The sequence below is a fragment of the Anopheles coustani genome, chromosome 3 (genome assembly GCF_943734705.1).
Source record: "Anopheles coustani chromosome 3, idAnoCousDA_361_x.2, whole genome shotgun sequence".
Lineage (NCBI taxonomy): Eukaryota > Metazoa > Arthropoda > Insecta > Diptera > Culicidae > Anopheles > Anopheles coustani.
This window is the reverse complement of record NC_071288.1, coordinates 56262201-56281213: the sequence shown is the minus strand read 5'-3', so window position 1 is coordinate 56281213 and position 19013 is coordinate 56262201. Positions and strand designations below refer to the sequence as shown.

Genomic DNA, 19013 nt, shown 5'->3' with positions numbered 1-19013 from the left:
TTCCGAAAAGAACCTGAACCTGCCCAAAACTGAAATTCTTTTCATCCGATGGGATGATATTTAAATTCTTTTGATGCAACGTTAGAAGTGATTTGAAACCATAATCATACAATTCATCGAGTCGGCCAACAATATAAAGCAGTGTTGCTACATTCACTGAGACCAAGGGGTTTGCTTATGCAGGTAGTCTCATCCAGTTTTTTGAGAACCGCGATTTTTTTCAATAAAGATTTGTTTTTTTCTTCCTTCCTTCCCTCTTACTTGTGTAGTATCGGTTTTTTATTCCTTCGAATAAATTCTTATCATTTTCTCCAAACAAGCGAACAGAACAAATTGAGGGAACCTGCTCGTGGTTGACGTTGGTTAGGATGGCGTGTACATAAACTGCTAGTAGATAACTGTCACTTCTTGTCAGCATTGCAGTAACCTATCTTCAACAGAGCTCGAAGCTCGGGGTAAGTTTCCCTGCCGGGAAAATCTTTGATTTTATCAAACAAATATTAAAGAAACTGTTCAATACCCCCACCAATCGCATTTATCATTATCCCCACATAGAGAACAACATTTGCTAGAAAAAGAAACTACTGGCAAAAACAATGCACCCGCTCCAGCGAAATGGTGGCTGGTTGTTGTTGCTGGCCACGGTATGCAATTTCGGTTTGCTGGTCGTAACTGAACTACCTCGCCCGCGAGGTGTATCGATCTCACAGGCGAGCCTCTACGAGGATCGCGCCGGTAGTGGGCAGTTTGTGTGTCTCGATGGGAAAAAGGTAATTCGCCACGAGCGCATCAACGATGACTATTGTGATTGCGAGGATGGAAGTGATGAGCCGGGTACGGCCGCCTGTCCCGGCGGTACGTTTCACTGCACGAACGCCGGTTACAAGCCGCTCAACATTCCGAGCTCACGGGTGAACGATGGCGTGTGCGACTGTTGCGATGCTTCGGATGAGTACGGTTCCGAGGCGAACTGCGTCAATACCTGCAGCGAGCTGGGCAAAGAAAATAGACTACGCGAAAAGCAGCGCAATGAGATGCTCAAGATGGGCAATCAGCTGCGACTTGAGATGAGCCAACGGGGGACGTCACTGAAGGACGAACAGCGGGTGCGGCTGGCAGAGCTGGATAAAAGCCGCGCTGAAGCGGAAGCTCTGAAGCAGGAGAAGGCCGCACTGAAAAGTGAAGCGGAAGAGTTAGAGAACGCCGCCCTCAAGGTGTACCGTGACCGTGAGGAGGAATTGAAACGGGTGAAAGACGAAGCCGAAGCGCAAAGCAATCGCGCGGAGGCAGAGGAGACATTCCGAAAGTTTGATTCAAACCAGAATCAGCTGCTCGAGCTGGTGGAGCTGCAAACGAGGATAGTGTTTGATCGCAATCGCGACGGTGCGGTAACGGAAGATGAGGCCCGGTTCTTCTTGGACGAACGAGATCAGGTTGATTTTGAAACCTTCGTCACGTTATGCTGGCCTCGTATGAAACCTTTTCTAATGATGGATTCGGGTCTGTTCAAACCGCCGGCCGACGAGCAACGTGCGGTACGTGACGAAACGGAAGAGGCTGAACTGCATTCCGATGGTTACGAGTTGGAAGGCAGTGAACACGATGCCAATAAAGTACCGGCCTACGGTGATGAAGAATATCTAGCACACCACGAGGAGGAGGGTGAGGATGAACAAACTTTGGACGAGCATGAGGACGAAGACGAGGAGGAAGACGTTGGAGAAGGTGAGATCGAACCAGCGGGGGGAAATCAAAAGCCACCGGTCCAGTACGATCCCGAGACGCAAGAACTGATTAATAAAGCGAATGAAGCGCGTAACCAATTTTCCGAGGCGGATCGACACGTGCGTGAAATGGATCAAGAAATACGGAGCATCAAGGAAGTGCTTGAAAAGGACTATGGTAAAGATGAGGAATTTGCCGTTTTGAATGGGGAATGTTTCAACTTTGAAGATCGGGAGTATGTCTACAAACTGTGCCCGTTCGATAAAGCCATTCAGCAACCACGTAGCGGTGGTGCGGAGACGAGGTAAACGAGTGATTTATGGCAAAATTCTAAAACCATGTTGATGCTTTATACAATGCTTTGCTCTTTTGCAGATTGGGTACCTGGGATAAATGGAAGAACAATGGTGATTACAGTACCATGCTCTACTCGAACGGTGCCGCCTGTTGGAACGGGCCACAACGGTCGGCGCTAGTGGTTCTGGAGTGTGGACTCGACACTAGGATCCTTTCCGTTACGGAACCGAACCGTTGCGAGTACGAGTATCGGATGCAAACCCCAGCTGCCTGCGCGTTCCAGGAAGATCAGTCGAACGGCAACAAAGAATCGCACGACGAGCTGTAGTAGTGTACCACTGGGCAGCGAGGTGATTAGTACCACGTAGTGAAAAGCGGATGGGTTTTGTTGCTATCATTTCACATGCTATCCTCCGAATCATTTGAAGCATTCCTTCGCACGAAACGAAAAAAAGGAGGGGTAAATAATACCAAGTAAAGTAACGGGACTGAACTGAAATGTGGACGGTAGAGTGTGAAGCGAAAGATCTAAGATTCAGCGAAAAAATCGACACAGACTCGTTAAACAACATTTCGAATATCAAATCATTCCGGTAACGGTCAGATTAGTGGCAACTTATTTTCTAGCGAATGAATCCATCCAACACGCAAAACATTTCAAACGCGCAAATCTTTCGCTGTTTTATACCTATCGAAAAAATCATTTCTAGTGTAAAACCAGGCCACTTTGCGTAACATTTTTATTTTAATCAACAATTCATAGGGAAAGTTTTCATTCTACCTCCCGTTTTTACCATCATGCAGTAGTAAGACTTGTAAATCCGTAAGAATCAGCAGTGATGATTGACAAAAAATGTCAACGAAAGTGTACACCATCTAGAGATTTAAAATTGATTCGTAAAGTAAATAATAAAGGCCGTTTGGCGTGATTGTGGATGGAACATGGTGCATTTTTTTTACAAGGCGGTTTGGGGACTAATAGCCGCTCAAGGGCGGTCACTTAAATGGTTCGACGACATGACTCTGTGGCGACCAGGACGCCACCTGGCGCATATCAGTCGTAACTTAAAAAGGCCGGTTGGCGAACCAGGAGACAGGGACAGCGGACGCATGTAGAACAGGACAGCTAGGGAGTGCACGTTGCACTAGCGCGGATAAAAGCCAGGGACGTGCGCAACCAACTTCTCTTCTCTTATCTTATCGCTTCTCGGCCTAAAGGCGAAGATCAAAGTCTCTTCTCGTACCTGCGTGTCCTTTTGCGCACCGAGTCAGGCTCGTCGACCGCGTGATCGTACCGTGCACCACGCCGCGTAGCTTAGTCGCCACGAGTGAAATTAGGGACAAAATTGTACCTCCTTGTGAATAAATCCCTAAAACTGGTGACCCCGACGTGATCGTGCGCGATATAAGTACGCGTTAGTGCATGTGCGTGCGAGGCGAAAACTTTCCGTGGTCGCATACTATCCCGCGTGTGAATGTAGTGCCATTTCAAAACGGGAGTGTTAAGGAGCTAACCGCAGCGCCTTCAAAGACCAAAAAAAGTGCAGTGATATAGTGCCGTGGGAAACGAGTGTACTCGAACAAACACTAGCGAGGGCTCAGCGATGGAGTAGCCAAACCCACGCCGCGCCGTTACGAACGAAACGCACACACACACACACACATCGACGTCGAGCAGCGTGCTCGCATAGTGCAATTGCAGGCCTGGCAAGCCCGCAGGGCCGTCGAACCCAAAGCAAGACGACGATTTTTCGTGCCGCGATTTGCACGACACTACGTCGACGAGCACAACGCACCGGAGTACACAGCCCGTGCTACCGTCGTCCACGGATCGCCATTGCAGCCGCAGGCGTGCACAGAGACCGCCATTTTTGTCTGCACGTGCTCCCGCCATCGACATCGCAGCCGGACGGTGCTGACTATCGCGAGTAGCCGCCATCGACATCGCAGCCGGACGAGTGCTGACTATCGCGAGTAGCCGCCATCGACATCGCAGCCGGACGAGTGCTGACGATAGTGAGAAGTGCACCCGCCATCGCACCGAAGCCGCCGCCATCTTCCTCGCGTGCACCCGCCATCGCACCGAAGTCGCCGCCATCTTCCTCGCGTGCACCCGCCATCGCACCGAAGTCGCCGCCTGCACACAACTAAGGTAGGATCCATCCGTTTAATTCGACTAACCAACGAGGATGATGCGTAGCCCGCCGCGTCCACCGGGTACAGCAGAAACCCCCGCCGCGTCGATAGCCCCTGCAATCGGAGTTATAGCCCCTGGCCCACCAACAATCGAGTCACCCTTCTCGCGCGATTCCTCTACCGACCCGCCGGAATTTCAAGTGGAGATTGTGAATACAATGCGCCTCAAGCCACCCGAATTGGATACAACCGATATCCACACCTTTTTCTACGCTTTGGAAAATTGGTTTGACGCATGGAATATCGCTCCGAGCCACCACGTCAAACGGTTCAATATACTGAAGACACAAATACCGACGCGAATCCTCCCTCAGCTGCGCCATCTTCTCGATAACGTGCCCAACGCTGACCGCTACGAAGCTGCGAAAAGGACAATCGTCCAACATTTCGAGGAGTCGCAACGCAGCCGCTTACACCGATTGTTATCCGATATGAACCTCGGCGATCGGAAACCGTCCCAACTGCTAGCCGAAATGCGACGCACGGCAAACGGAGCAATCTCGGACTCCATGTTGGTTGACCTCTGGATAGGACGTTTACCGCCATACATACAATCCGCGGTGATCGCCGCCTCGCCAGACGTTGAAGATAAGGCAAAGGTGGCCGATTCCGTCCTAGATTCGTTCGCTTTGTACCACCAAACGGGTGCATACCAACAGGTGTCGGAGGTTCGAAATGGGGAAGTGGACCGACTCACGAGACAAGTAGCAGAATTGACGCAGCGTTTAGACACCGTGCTGAATCAATTGAATCGAGGTCGCAACCGGTCTCGATCACGTACCCGAATGCAGCCCGCCCAATCTACTAGTAGCGTCGAAAACGACTTGTGTTACTACCACCAGCGTTACGGTCAACAAGCTCGCAACTGCCGAGCCTCGTGCTCGTTTGTTAACCGTCAACAACGGAATAATGCATCGTCGTCGTCGGCGTGACAATCTGCGGGAGACGTTCAGCAGCAACCAGTCCACTCTATATCATCGACAACTCATCGCCTCGTCATAGTGGACCGAAAAACGAACCAACCATTTTTAATAGATACTGGTGCCGACGTCTCCGTAATCCCACGAAGTATCAGCTGTGCTCTCCATAAACCGTCATCCATGAAACTTTTCGCCGCGAACAACACGCCAATCACGGTATACGGTGAGTCGCTTCGTACGTTGGATCTGGGTTTGCGACGAAATTTCCTGTGGAATTTTGTGATCGCCGACGTGGGTACAGCTATTATTGGCGCCGATTTCCTCGAATATTTTCACCTACTAGTCGACCTACGACGCAGATGCCTTGTAGACGCCCTCACTAACCTCCGCACGCCCGGCGCCACAGACTATAACCCAGAGGAGCCAACCGTCAAGGTTTGTGAATCATCGTCACCGATAGCTTCCTTATTAAGGGAATTTCCCGGGTTAACCTCGCCCACCACCCCCGGCACGCAGCTGCAATCCGAAATCACTCATCGCATTGAGACAACCGGACACCCGACTTTCGCTCGTCCTCGTAGATTGTCCTCCGAGAAATACGCAGCCGCCCGTGCCGAGTTTGAGTCCTTGGTACAACTTGGAGTTTGTCGTCCTTCCAACAGCAGCTGGGCCAGCCCCCTACACATGACGAAGAAGGCAGATGGAACGTGGCGACCCTGCGGCGACTACAGGACTCTCAACGCGAAGACTATACCGGACCGTTATCCTTTGCCTTTCCTCCAAGATTTCACGATGCATTTGCATGGCAAGACCATTTTTTCAAAGGTCGACCTGCACAAGGCATACCACCAGATACCGATACACCCGGAGGACATCCCGAAGACAGCCATCACGACCCCCTTCGGGCTGTTCGAATTCACCACGATGCCCTTCGGTCTAAGGAACGCGGCACAAACGTTCCAACGGCTCATCCACGATGTTCTACGAGGACTTGACTTCGTGTTCCCGTACATCGACGACATGATCATCGCTTCGACGACACCAGAAGAACATCACGAACAACTGCGTCAGTTATTCCAGCGTCTTGAGCAACACCATTTGGCCATCAACCCAGCCAAATGCGAATTTAACCGGACCGAGATCGCCTTTTTAGGGCACCTGGTTAATTCAGAAGGTATTCGCCCCCTCCCGGAACGCGTATCAGCTATCACCGAGTTAAAGAAGCCCACAACGATAATGGAGCTGAAGAAGTTTCTCGCAATGGTAAATTATTACCGACGCTTCTTACCAAACGCTATAGATACGCAAGGCATCTTATTCAAAATGACCCCGGGAAATAAAAAAAAGGATAAAACGCCGCTCAGCTGGACACCCGAAGCAACCGAAGCATTCTCTCGCTGCAAGGAGCAGCTTCGACAAGCAGCATTGCTGGCACACCCGATCCCAAACGCAGAACTCTCGCTGTGGACAGACGCGTCTGATTTCGCCGCAGGAGCCGTCCTGCACCAACGGGTAGGCGACCAACTCCAACCACTAGGTTACTTCTCGAAAAAATTCGATAAACCACAGAGGAACTACTCAACCTACGACCGTGAGTTGACCGCTATTTATCTCGCCGTACGACATTTTCGCTATCAACTAGAGGGTAGGGAGTTCCGGATTTATACGGACCATAAGCCTCTAGCGTACGCCTTTCGACAAACCCATGATAACGCCTCGCCGCGAAGAGCTAGACAGCTGGACTTCATAGCACAGTTCTCGACCGACATACACCACGTCTCAGGGGAAAAAAATGTGACAGCCGACTTGCTCTCACGTATTGAAGTAGTACGCGTGACACCGAGCATCGATTTCGAACGCCTGGCCGACGAACAGACCCGCGATCCCGAGCTTATAGCTATTCTGAACCAGAAGAGCCCCTCCGATCTGTCCCTGCAGAAGACGCCGATACCCGGAAGTACCAAAGCGCTGTACGCCGACTGCCCCGGCGGAATAATTAGACCGTATATTACTAAATCATTCCGCCAACAGCTCCTCCACGCTGTTCACGACTTAAGCCATCCCGGAGCACGAGCCACAGTCAGACTGATGACAGAGCGATTTGTCTGGGTGGACATAAAGAAGGAGACGCGCGAGTTCGTGAGGAACTGTTTGGCTTGCCAACGTGCTAAGGTCAGCCGCCATACCAAAAGTCCGCTCACACCGTACCCGGCTACGCAGGACAGGTTCAGCCACATCAATGTCGACATAATCGGACCTTTCCCAGTAAGCAATGGAAACCGATACTGCCTGACGATCATCGATCGATTCACCCGCTGGCCGGAAGCAGTGCCGATACCGGACATCACCGCATCCACCGTGACCGCAGCGTTGTTGTATCATTGGATCGCCCGATTTGGAGTGCCATCCATAGTGACAACGGACCAAGGAAGGCAGTTCGAGTCGTGTTTGTTCAGCGAGTTGAATCGAACCCTCGGAACGAAACACATTCGGACGACCGCCTACCACCCGCAAGCTAATGGGCTAATCGAGAGATGGCACCGCACTCTCAAATCAGCGATTACGTGCAAGGACACAACTAAATGGAGTGAACATCTTCCTTTAATACTGCTCGGCCTGCGCACAACTTTTAAGAGCGACATCAACGCATCACCGGCCGAACTCGTGTACGGCACGACGCTTACCATCCCCGCCGAATTTTTCTCAAAGGAACCACAACCAGTAGCGACCGATCAATCCGATTTCGCTAAGACGCTACGGGAAGCGATGCGTAAAATCCGTCCACCTGACACCGCTTGGCACACCAACCGAACCGCGTTCGTCCATCACGACCTAAACAAATGCACTCACGTGTTTGTACGCAACGACACCGTCCGTCCCGCCCTAACAACTCCATATCACGGTCCATACCAAGTACTTACACGAAATCTTAAGTCTTTTCAGCTACTACTCAATGGACGACCAACGCTAGTATCCATCGACCGTCTGAAACCGGCCTACACAGTTGAGGAAACCACCACGGCACCCGAACCGACGTCGCACGATCAGACCGAAACGCCCAGCGTCCCGCCGACGCAGCAGGTTCCCGCCGTGCAACCTTCGCCCCAACCACCGGCACCGCATGCCATACCAACTCCACCACCATCTATCCTACGACGACCAGGACAAGACATATCGACCGGTGTTACCAGGGTCGGACGAAGAGTGAAGATCCCGCTGAGATACCGATAACACCGCTCTAAGGGGGGAGTACTGTGGCGACCAGGACGCCACCTGGCGCATATCAGTCGTAACTTAAAAAGGCCGGTTGGCGAACCAGGAGACAGGGACAGCGGACGCATGTAGAACAGGACAGCTAGGGAGTGCACGTTGCACTAGCGCGGATAAAAGCCAGGGACGTGCGCAACCAACTTCTCTTCTCTTATCTTATCGCTTCTCGGCCTAAAGGCGAAGATCAAAGTCTCTTCTCGTACCTGCGTGTCCTTTTGCGCACCGAGTCAGGCTCGTCGACCGCGTGATCGTACCGTGCACCACGCCGCGTAGCTTAGTCGCCACGAGTGAAATTAGGGACAAAATTGTACCTCCTTGTGAATAAATCCCTAAAACTCTATTGACGTAATCTATCCACCTTAGTTCGGGACCTTGGTCAAGGAACTGAACCATCCGTAGCCTACAAAAGCTGCCCTGTAGCAAAACAGATTTTTTTTTGTTTCTTGGACAAATTTCAATGAATCCTCTGATCCAACGAATCATTATTGTTGTATAACTATGGCAATGACGCGAACTTTACGCGGCACTAATGATGTATTGAAGACGCCAACGATGCTATTATAACGGATGAACAACATATTAAAACCACCAAAGACACGTACGAATGGATAATGTAGATAGTACAAGTTTTTAAATAAATCGTCTAGGAGTTGGAAGCATAAGTAATTCTGTTTTACGTTTGTCATCATTTAAAAACAAAATCAGATGTATGTAAGTAGTCGTTTTAATAAGTGTTTTTTTTCAGTTGGTATTTGTTCTTCCATTACTTTCCAATAGTCATAAATTTCATTCGCAAACTTAGCATTGCGTACCCCATTATCGCCTTAACGGTTTGTATAAGATTCCTTTTATCGAATTGCTTTTCATAGATAATAAATTTTAAACAATATCTTCCCTTATTTCCCTTTATACCTGGTTCAATGTTGTTTTTTTATGTGAAATATCTAAATTGTGTTGAACATGCAATTTCTCTGCCATATCAATTAGCGTTAATGTGTTAGCCTAGTCTAACGACAGATTAGTTGTAGTTTGGCTTGTCTCCGGTTCTTAACGTGGAATGTAAATACGCAAGCGACGCGACGCGATGCAACACGCTGTAAACAGTTGAAAAAATAAGAGTACTAATACGGACCGTCTATAACCATCCCACAACTCCACACCCCCGCACGGTTGGGTGTCCATCTTTTATTGCGTTCAGGTAAGTAGGGAGTCGTCATTAGTTGTGTGGTGTGTTAAATGTATAAGTTTAATAAAGCCGTATAAATTATATTAAATAGAATAAAACTCATAACAATTGTTAACAAGTAATACGCGTAGGCTGATTATAAAATTAAATATAATAAAACAAAATACTCAACAGCATGAGAAGGGAAGTAGAGTAGTGTGGGTAAATGCAGTGGCCTGCTTAGATAAGCTTAGCTTCTTCTGTCAATAATAAATATTACACGCATCATTCCAATGGAATAGGGAATATGGTTGTTGCCAACGCTCCATTGCACGATTTACAGTAGCTTTCCAATTCTACAGAGGAAAATAGGAAGCAGGGGGCTTGTGGGTGAGATTTGGAGCATACAGAAGAGCCCGATGAAAGTAGCAAGAAAAAGAAGTTACCCATGAGACACTACCTATGAGACAATACTTGCACGTTGGTTTCACACGTTTTTTCGTTGTTGCGAGATGCGCTACTTCTCCTTTCATAAATTATCCTCTCAACATTGATCACAGGGTCCGCGGTACGATACATATTTTCTAAGAATGACCCCATCACGATTCCGTTTCACTATATCTGGTGGGATCCTAGCCGAGGATATCCCCGGTCAGTCGGATGAATAATTGTATAATCGAACTACCTTTGTGTTTAATGCTTAGCAGTACTAGTCGCTACTAGTGGACGTTAAAGTTCCCTAAACATTGCCATACCTCTAGCCTAGTTCTGACTTCATTTAGTCTTCTTTTTCTTCGTTAAATTTTTCTTATGCTCCCTTAGAACGCACACATAAACACACAGAGATACGCTCACAAACGTGGGTATTACCTTACCTAATGTGATAATAAGAATAGAAACAAATTATATCTCTATCAAAAGGTTACAAATAAATAATCTACAGTTACCGGAACGGGCTCCTAGGAATAATAAGTGTGTGTTTGCTAGTTTTTTTTTCCCAAAAATAGGCACAATGTCGCTATTTTTTTAACGATGTCCGTCTTTCGATGACGCTTTTCACCCGAAGATCGATTTCATCGAGACCTCCATTTGTTCAATATAAAACCAATAAATATTAATATCGCTTCAAAACACGGTGTAAACTTCCTCCGTTTCTGAAAGCTGCAGATGAATTGTAGCTTTCCTTTGCCAAACCAAAGACAAAAAACCCTGCACTTCGTACCAGCTACACGGCTGCTCGGTAAATAATAATGATAATAATAGTAATAATAATGTTTGTGGGTAAATTTACAATCGAAATCCTACGCAAACCTTTCAACCCATACGAACCGGCGAGATGATTCATCTTTGGAACCGATCATGGCCAGTTAAACTGGAAAGTAGTCACTGACAGCCGTGGCAGCGCCTTCACTATCCGGTGTACCGCTGGCGGTGCGGCCAGGTGCAACCATCGTCGGAGCGCCTACGTTCGGCGTTGGGGTAGCCGTATCGGAGTCTGTCGTAAGAGAATCATTCGTGACCGATTTCCGGAGCGCTTTGGATGCAGCAGCGCCTGCTTCGTTGTGCAACCGTTCGTATGGATTCTCTGTTACGTTCAGATACTTCACCGATTCATAGTTGGGGTCCGATTCACTTCCCGTTAGCGACTCGTAGTTGCTCGATATCCTGCTCAGACTGTTGGTCGTCGTTACGGTGGTATTGGTATTGTTGTGTTTATTATAGCCAATCAGTTGGTCCGGGGAACTGGTGCTCCCATCCCCGTCCCCATCGGTGGAGGAGGGAGTTGTGCGTGTTTCGGAGATGCTAGAGTACGCCGGAGAAGACGAGAGCGTGCATGTGTTTCCAACATTTGGCCTCTCGGGGATGGTGGAGTAATTGGTAATGGTGTCAGCCACCGTTGTTCCTGCACCCGGACTCGTCGCTTCAATCGTTGCTTCAATCGTCGCGGGTGCTACGGGAGATGTTAACGTAAGAGTGCCGGAAGCAGTGTGCGGAATGCTCGAGTAGATATCCGACTCTTCATCTGGTTCTAGGTTGTTGTTTATGTTCGGTTTTCGTTTCTTCACATCCTCCGTAATGCTGGCGTAATCGTGACCGAGAGGTGGCTTCTTTCGCTCCGAAATTACACTATATCCAGGATCGTATTCTTCTCTCTCTTTTATACTGCTATATCCAGGAGTGCTATCTGTATCGTCATCTTCTGTCGGGGCATTAGCAGCTCCACCACCGAAGCTCAACCGATTTCTAACGCTTCCTTTCGCAACCGGGGGATATCGATCCGGATCTCGGATGCTGCTGTACCCATCGCTGTCCCTCGATCCTTCCGAGGCCGGCAATCGAGCGTTCGTTTGACTCACTGGTGCGGGTTTTTTGTTCGCTGGCCGCAATATTTCGTAGTTCGGATCGGAATCCGATTCTGTGGTGCGTTGCGATCCACGGTTCAGTGTTTCGTACCCCGGGTCGTTTGCAATGCCACGCGTGTCTGGTAAACTCTCATACCCCGGCTCGTTGTCCGCTGCAAAGAATCGGTCATAATGCTCGTCAATACCGTGACATATTTCCAGCGAACCGAGAGAAACTTGTCCTATACCTTGCGCAACGGCAGCGCCCAATGGTCGACCGCCACTCATGCCCGCATTGCTGCTACCGGAACCGCTTACTGCTCCGGAGGCGACATTTCGGTGAAGCTTTTGTATCTGCGCATAATCGGCCGATTTGCGTGCGTTCTCCGTCGTACCTCCGCCGACCCCTTTCATACCGTCACCTGGAATTGTTTCGTATCCCGGGTCCCTGGTGTCGTACATCCCGGCGCTGTTTCGAAGTGGTCGCTGTTTGCCGCCATCTCCTCCGTGCAAGGACGTGTGAGGAATCGTTTTCCTGCTTGGTGATCCACCACTGCTGGTGCCGTTCAGCTGCGCCATGTCGGAGACAGTTTGCTGCTTCGGGTACTGCTCATTGGATGAACCATCTTTTCTTAGAGCCACTGGAGACGAATTTTGTGACGGTACTTTTGACAGCTTGTTCTTTTTCATTACCTACGATAGAGAAATAATTGTGAAATATTGTTCGAGATAAAATTGTAATATTTGCGGTAAATATGACTACTGAGTCTTTGTTTCACGGATAACCAAACAAAAGTTTGTATGAGAATGAAGTAAGCATCAGCAATTCATCAAAATTGGTAAAATTATACAAACAAACGTAGTTTTGCGAGTATTCCTAATAGCTATATGACCGGTTATTGCAAATAAAATATACCTATTGCTTTTGAATAATCATATCTTTTTGAATTCTATTTTTTCGTACAGCTGTTTAAAATCTCTATCCACAACCCCAAAAAATTTGAAACTTCTTCCTTAACTTCATGGAATGTAAAGAAGAAGAATACTTGCTAAATCTCTCTTTGATTGCAATTTTGTGAATGTTTTCAAAATCTTTTAAACACTTAATTTATTCTTTAGTGTCAAACTAACAAATTTGCAAATGTAATAACGCCTGTGGAACCACATTGTTTCTATCTCTTTTAATTTTGATCTCCAAACATAAGATTAAAATCATTTAATTTAAAGGTAAATTATACATTGAACAACATTCTAAAGCTCTCACCTTCGCGTACATTCCCTCCAAATCTTTCGACGGACTTTTCTTCGGTCTATTTCCTCCAGCGGAACCGTTGGGTATCGTGCCCGACGTATCGATGTCAGCCTTGGTCACAATGGTTTCCCTCGACGACGCTACGCCGATTGTGCCACCATAGTCGGTAATTACCGACGCCGCCGAATTCCGCCCGGAAGCGACGGTTGTCGAGCTGGACGACGTTACACTTCCCACGCCAAGCATCGATTGATTCGAGTTGCTGAAGAAATTGTTCGCCTGATGTTTCAGCGTCTTTGGTGTCGGAGGGAGCGGACTGTTGGCCTGCCGTTTCTCCGGTTTCGGTGATCCCAGATTTCCCACCGAGCTGGTGCAACTGGAGGACGACGCTTGGCGCGAGTGCTGCACGAAAGATTGTGCCCTCAAACCACCCCCGCCGTCGGGAGGCGGTAAATGTGCAGACGGCATTCCGTGCATATGTTGTTCATCGCCGGACGCCGTCGTATTGCTATGGTTACTCAAACGGTTCAATGTAGCCGTCGTGGGGTGAACGACGGCGGGACTGTTTCCGTCGAGCGCCTCGGGACCCGTCGATTGTGCCGCTTGCATCGAAGCCGGTTGTGGTCGGCTCGATGCACCGGTGTTTATCTCGACCGATACCGTTACCGCGTTTGGGGGTTGAATTTGCGCGTACGTTTCTGACCCACTCGTGTACAGATCGCCTTGATTGTTTGGGTCATCGATGGCGGCGTACATCTCGTCAGAATCGTCTGAGACGGTGGCGTAGTGAGAATCCCCAAGTATTTGCCGCCGCTTGGCTTGGTTCTGTACTTTTTGAGGTAACAGATTGGCCAAAGGTTCTCGAACGCTGATGCTGGTGTATCCTTCTGTTTGACGAAAGGAGAAAACAAAAAGCAAATGTTTTTAACGGATACTTGTCGCACAATTCTTCGACCAAACCAACAACGCACTTGAAGAGTCCTGGGAATCGCCACTAAAATGCTGCGTGGATGGTTGCACTATCGGTGGCGTCATGTAGGGTAGATCTTGACTAGCAGATACACGTCCAGCAATTGCGGAAGCAGCCGGAATGTCCTGGAAGTGAAATAATTCATTTTAGATGATATAAATAATGCAATTTATTGAATTGTTTACACAATCAACATGCTTAGCTTGACTTACCACAGTTGCTGTTTCCCTATCTTCCAGATTTTGGGTCGATTCGCGACGTGAAATCGGACTCATCAATTCGTCATCATCTTCGTCCTCATCGTCATCCTCATCGCCGTCCCGCGGCTTGATGCGACTGGACAAACCGGATGGCCCGACATCGCCGACCCCACCACCTGCGGTACTATTTCCCGGCTGAGTCACCTGAGCGTACGGATGCTCCATCCGACGTAGCTTATCGTACGCATGTGGGGGAGATCGAACACGTGCGTAAGGAGAACTAATGTCATCCGCCTGGCTGATGGAACTGTGCTGCGAGACACTGGTTTGTTTTTTCAGGCTTGCCGATGCTGTTGATAAGAAATAAAAAGAATCACTGTGATTCAAGTCAACTTTTCAGAATTTGCTTTTTGAACATACGACTTCGTCCTTGGGGTAAATCCTGCACTTTATCACCAACGGTGGCGTAAAGTTCGGAGTTGTTGTCGCCCGCTGGTTCCGCTATAGGTATATCTGGAAGACTTCTATGCGGTGCATTTGAAGTCCTGACGAGAAAAAGTCAAACACCATGAAAACAATTACTACAATATGTGCCTCACAGCGGATGCAAGGTATTAAAGATAACATTCCACAACATATATTAATGCATGCATAAAAATTATCCACGTCAACTAAAAAAAAACCAACAAACCTTTTACTGCTGCCTTCGTTATCTATTCCGATGCCACCACCAGCACTGGCTGGGCGGAATTCTGTCCCAGCTGACGATGCTGTTCCTAGTGAACCGTTCGCGGCGGAAGGATTATTTATGGGACTAGCCAAGCCGGAGTTCACTAAGGTGTCCTCAGGATTTGTCAGCTTTACCATACCTTCGAGACCGAGAAGATCATTTCTGTGTGTGCGGTGCGGGCCCGGTTCGTCATCCGATGGCGTGCGATGGAGGGATGCAGCGGGTGGCGCAGATGCATCGTGGTTTTGTTTGGTTGCGGTGGACGGTCACACGGCCAAGAAACGTAAATGCACGCAAGCACGAAATAATACAAACACGCACACAATATCCATCAAACCACACACGATAAAAAGGAAAGAAAGTAATAAAAAAAACAACATTGAATAGGGCACAATATTCTACAAACAAAAAATTTATCAAAAATAGCTATATTTACGCGACCAACAATAAAACAGGTGTGATTGAACAAGCATTACATAAAAAGTGTCAGTATGGAGAAATGTACGATAAACTATGCTGGAAAAGTGCAGGGTAAGATCTCAGATGATATCATTGGGTTATACGGAGTACTAAGAACTGCAAGGAAAGTCCGGCATGATTCATAATAAAGATTATTGACGAAGTGCTAACACACAATGCTAATAACTTGTCTACTACCACTACTGACATTCAACACTTACACAAGAAGAATGTTACAATCAAGACTGAAAAAGATGTTTAGATACTCCCATCTGCCAACTAATGTTATTTTAATTTCTTTAAGAAAAGTCCTTTTAGTTTATTTCCAAATATTATGTTTGTGGTTGTTATGAAAGAAACATCCGACTAATTTTAACAATACAAAATATGTATTATTTTACAATGTTAACTACTTCTTTTTTGGCGTTACACGCTCACCGTTGCGGTGGAATTCGGTCTACCTATTGAGGTATGGTATACATTTTTCAAGTTGCTATTTATTTAAAAAAAAACTGGCGTTATAATAGGTTTAATATCAAACTTGTGCTATCGCAACACTTCGTGTATGTATGTGAGACAAATCTAACGATAGTGCAATTTTTTCTTTGAATTTAAAGAAACTTTCAAAATATTAACAAGTAGAAAAAGGGAACAATTAGTACATAAAATATAAACACATTGAGTATATTTTTGGTAAGCAAAGTTATATTCTACAACCATAAACATATCAATCGATTTTTCATGAAGTGTTCATACACTATAAAACAAATTACAATTTATTCAATTATATTTAAAGTAATCCGCAATTAGCTCAACCAAACTCAGCTGACTTAGCCGATTTGTTTGTTTGGAACGCATTATACCAAATTTCATACATACACAACAATCCACTAAGATATCAATAGAATTTGAATAATTATTATTCAAAATAAAGTCCTGACCTTACGAGAACATTTTTCAAGTGTATAACACAAATAAACGCTGATAACAAGCTAACCGCAAGCAGCAAGCACATCGATACATATATTTTAAAAACATTCTAAACATTTTTACTCACTTGATCTCTTGCTTTCGTCGGCAGCATAGGCATGATAAAACCGCGGTTATCATGCTGACCATCACAACAACCGAAATTGAGTACAACCATATGGCATCATAACCGAGCGTTTGAAGCAGCATGGTTGTTACGGGGACAATGTAAGCAAACGTTGGGATTCAGTGTCTAGCACTGTAAATTTGTTTTCACGATGCACTGGAAACAGCGAAATCCGGAACTTCCGCTACGTAAAGGGGTGACGATCGGCGATCGTCTTAGCGCACTCGTGCATTTAAACAGCGCACTTTTTTGTTTGTTGCTTCAATACACTGAAACTAGTCACAGGGGACATTTTACCTACGGCTTTCGATGACCTATTCGAAATACGGAACATTCATTAGTACGGTGGAGTTCGAGGACAAACAGTTTGTTAGTGACGATTTAAAAAAAATTACTTAGTTACATCGATAAAATTGATAGAATACTAAACTCATTCAAATTCGATCATTAGATCAACTACTAAAGAAGCAATAACAACGTTATACCGTTAATGAAATGAGCAATCATTTTATATCGTCAGCTACAAGTCTCTAAATATCTAGAAATTGTATGGTATGGTTGCCTCAAAAACAAACGATTTCTCTCGTCATCTCGCGCCTTTCCAATACCGCGCACTCACTTTCCTTCATTCCCACTCCACCTTTCCCACTCCCACATATAACGTTCGTTATATGGTACGGAGATAGACGTCACCGGAGCGGATGTATTGAACAGACACGGTACAGAGTCTGGCTTCCAATTCACGAAGAGAAAGGTGGCAGAGCACTAAACCCACAGTGCACGAACACACCAGATTTACTACTCGGACGGTCGACGGACGGACGGTTCATTGTTGAGCGGGGGAGCAAGGAGCAATGGAGAAAAAACACGGGAAAACGGGAACAAACGAAAGTTGGAAGATTGCTCCGGACGAACGTAACGAAGCGTCACATATCTGGCGTTGCCTTTCTCCGCTAGGGCACTTTTCCGATATTTATCAAACTTTTAGATATGGGATGCACAGAAAGATGATTGAAAATAATCATTGTAAGAACAAATGCAGGATGGATAGAGTTGAAATCGGAGTAAACACGCTTTCTTTTTTCACCTCTGCATTGGTTTGTTGATTTTCACCTTCTCACAAGCACAAACAAGCTTCGCAGGGAGTGCAACAAGCGACATTTACGAAAACAGCACATAGAATAAAATTACACTTCTTTCATCTACGATTTGCTGCACCAGATCAAGCACGAATGTAATCATTTCGTAAGTTTCCTTGTGATTTTGCTTGTTTCATCTGCCACACTGACTGTGAAACGAAAGCGGATTTAAGAAAACACAATGAAAAAATTAGTGTTGGCAGAATCGGGATTTGGAAGACTTGAAGATTCGATCCCTAGACGGATTCCAAAGATTTGAATCCCATGGGATTCGAATCAGATTTGATATGTTTGAGATTCGTATCAGATTTGATTTGTTTGGGACTCGATTTGATTCGTTCTGCCTTGATCCCAATCTATTTGAATTTGATATGACTCGATCTAGCCACGAGGTGAGTTGAATTAATCACGTAACTAGTTGATCTAAAGACAATGGAATTGAGTTCGGTTTACTCGACTCGGGCGCTGGTTAGAATGGATTGTACATAGATAAAGGTTTTTGCACGATTTAACTAACGGATACGAATACGTAGTGATAATTATTTTGGCTATCACCTGATTTACATTTTTACCGGATTTTGAATAAAACTATCATTCTATACAATGTTACATACAAAAATAACTGTACCCGCTTTTAAATGCCTGCGAAGAACATCGTTTCCTTACGTTAGTACATTTTTATGATTAACAGAACTGTTAACAACGGTGAAGCTCACATTGAAAATGTGTTATATGTTTTTATTGCGTAAAAAGCGAGTTATCAGTTGTGATTTGATAGGAATTCAGATGAGTATAAACGATTTCCAGACCGGCATTGAATGGTTTATATCGTTGGGACTGTTCGATGGATTGGGATTCGGATTTGAGGATTCGGTTTACCCACCACTAGAACAAAGCTGCATCGCGCCAAACTGGTATCAACAAGATTCAAAAATCTTGGTCACAGCTTGAAATAATGACTGAAATAGCTAGTTTGTTAATAACTTTTTAGTGCCTCGGTCAATTTCAGTCACAGCCCCTCAAATGAAAGGTCTTTTGTAGGCAAACAACTTGATACAACAAAGATTTCACCTAGTTGCGTGGAAAAAAGACAGCACTCTGTCGGGAACAAGGTTGATCAGCCAAAATTTGCCAATTTGTTAATAATTATTGATTCTTTCAAACGATTTTCACGACTGATCCGTTAAATGAAAGGTCTTTTCAAGACACACAACTTTGTTGAAGTAAAGTTTTACTTTAGTTTCTTGTTTTT

At 46.3% G+C, this 19013-nt stretch overlaps 2 protein-coding genes across 4 annotated transcripts; one reads left to right on the top strand and one right to left on the bottom strand.

Annotated features, from left to right (window-relative positions):
• The first annotated feature begins 412 nt into the window (after positions 1-412).
• LOC131260592 (glucosidase 2 subunit beta) lies at positions 413-2963 on the top strand. Its single transcript, XM_058262361.1, has 3 exons — positions 413-455; positions 556-2029; positions 2101-2963. Exons 2-3 carry the CDS (start codon positions 597-599, stop codon positions 2348-2350), a joined length of 1683 nt encoding a protein of 560 aa, XP_058118344.1. The 5' UTR covers positions 413-455; positions 556-596; the 3' UTR covers positions 2351-2963.
• Positions 2964-9696: 6733 nt separating this feature from the next.
• Positions 9697-17964, bottom strand: LOC131260481 (mucin-5AC). 3 transcript variants are annotated; one of them, XM_058262237.1, is made up of 9 exons: positions 17829-17964; positions 16584-16936; positions 15029-15229; positions 14758-14882; positions 14350-14687; positions 14139-14262; positions 13180-14054; positions 12164-12608; positions 9697-12088 (listed from the first exon to the last, which is right to left on the bottom strand). In XM_058262237.1, exons 2-9 carry the CDS (start codon positions 16703-16705, stop codon positions 10941-10943), a joined length of 3378 nt encoding a protein of 1125 aa, XP_058118220.1. In that variant the 5' UTR covers positions 16706-16936; positions 17829-17964; the 3' UTR covers positions 9697-10940. The 3 variants fall into 3 exon arrangements, with proteins under 3 accessions (XP_058118220.1, XP_058118204.1, XP_058118212.1); XM_058262221.1 differs by having other exon boundaries at positions 9697-12608; XM_058262229.1 differs by having other exon boundaries at positions 9697-12608; positions 17814-17908.
• Between the last annotated feature and the right edge of the window lie 1049 nt (positions 17965-19013).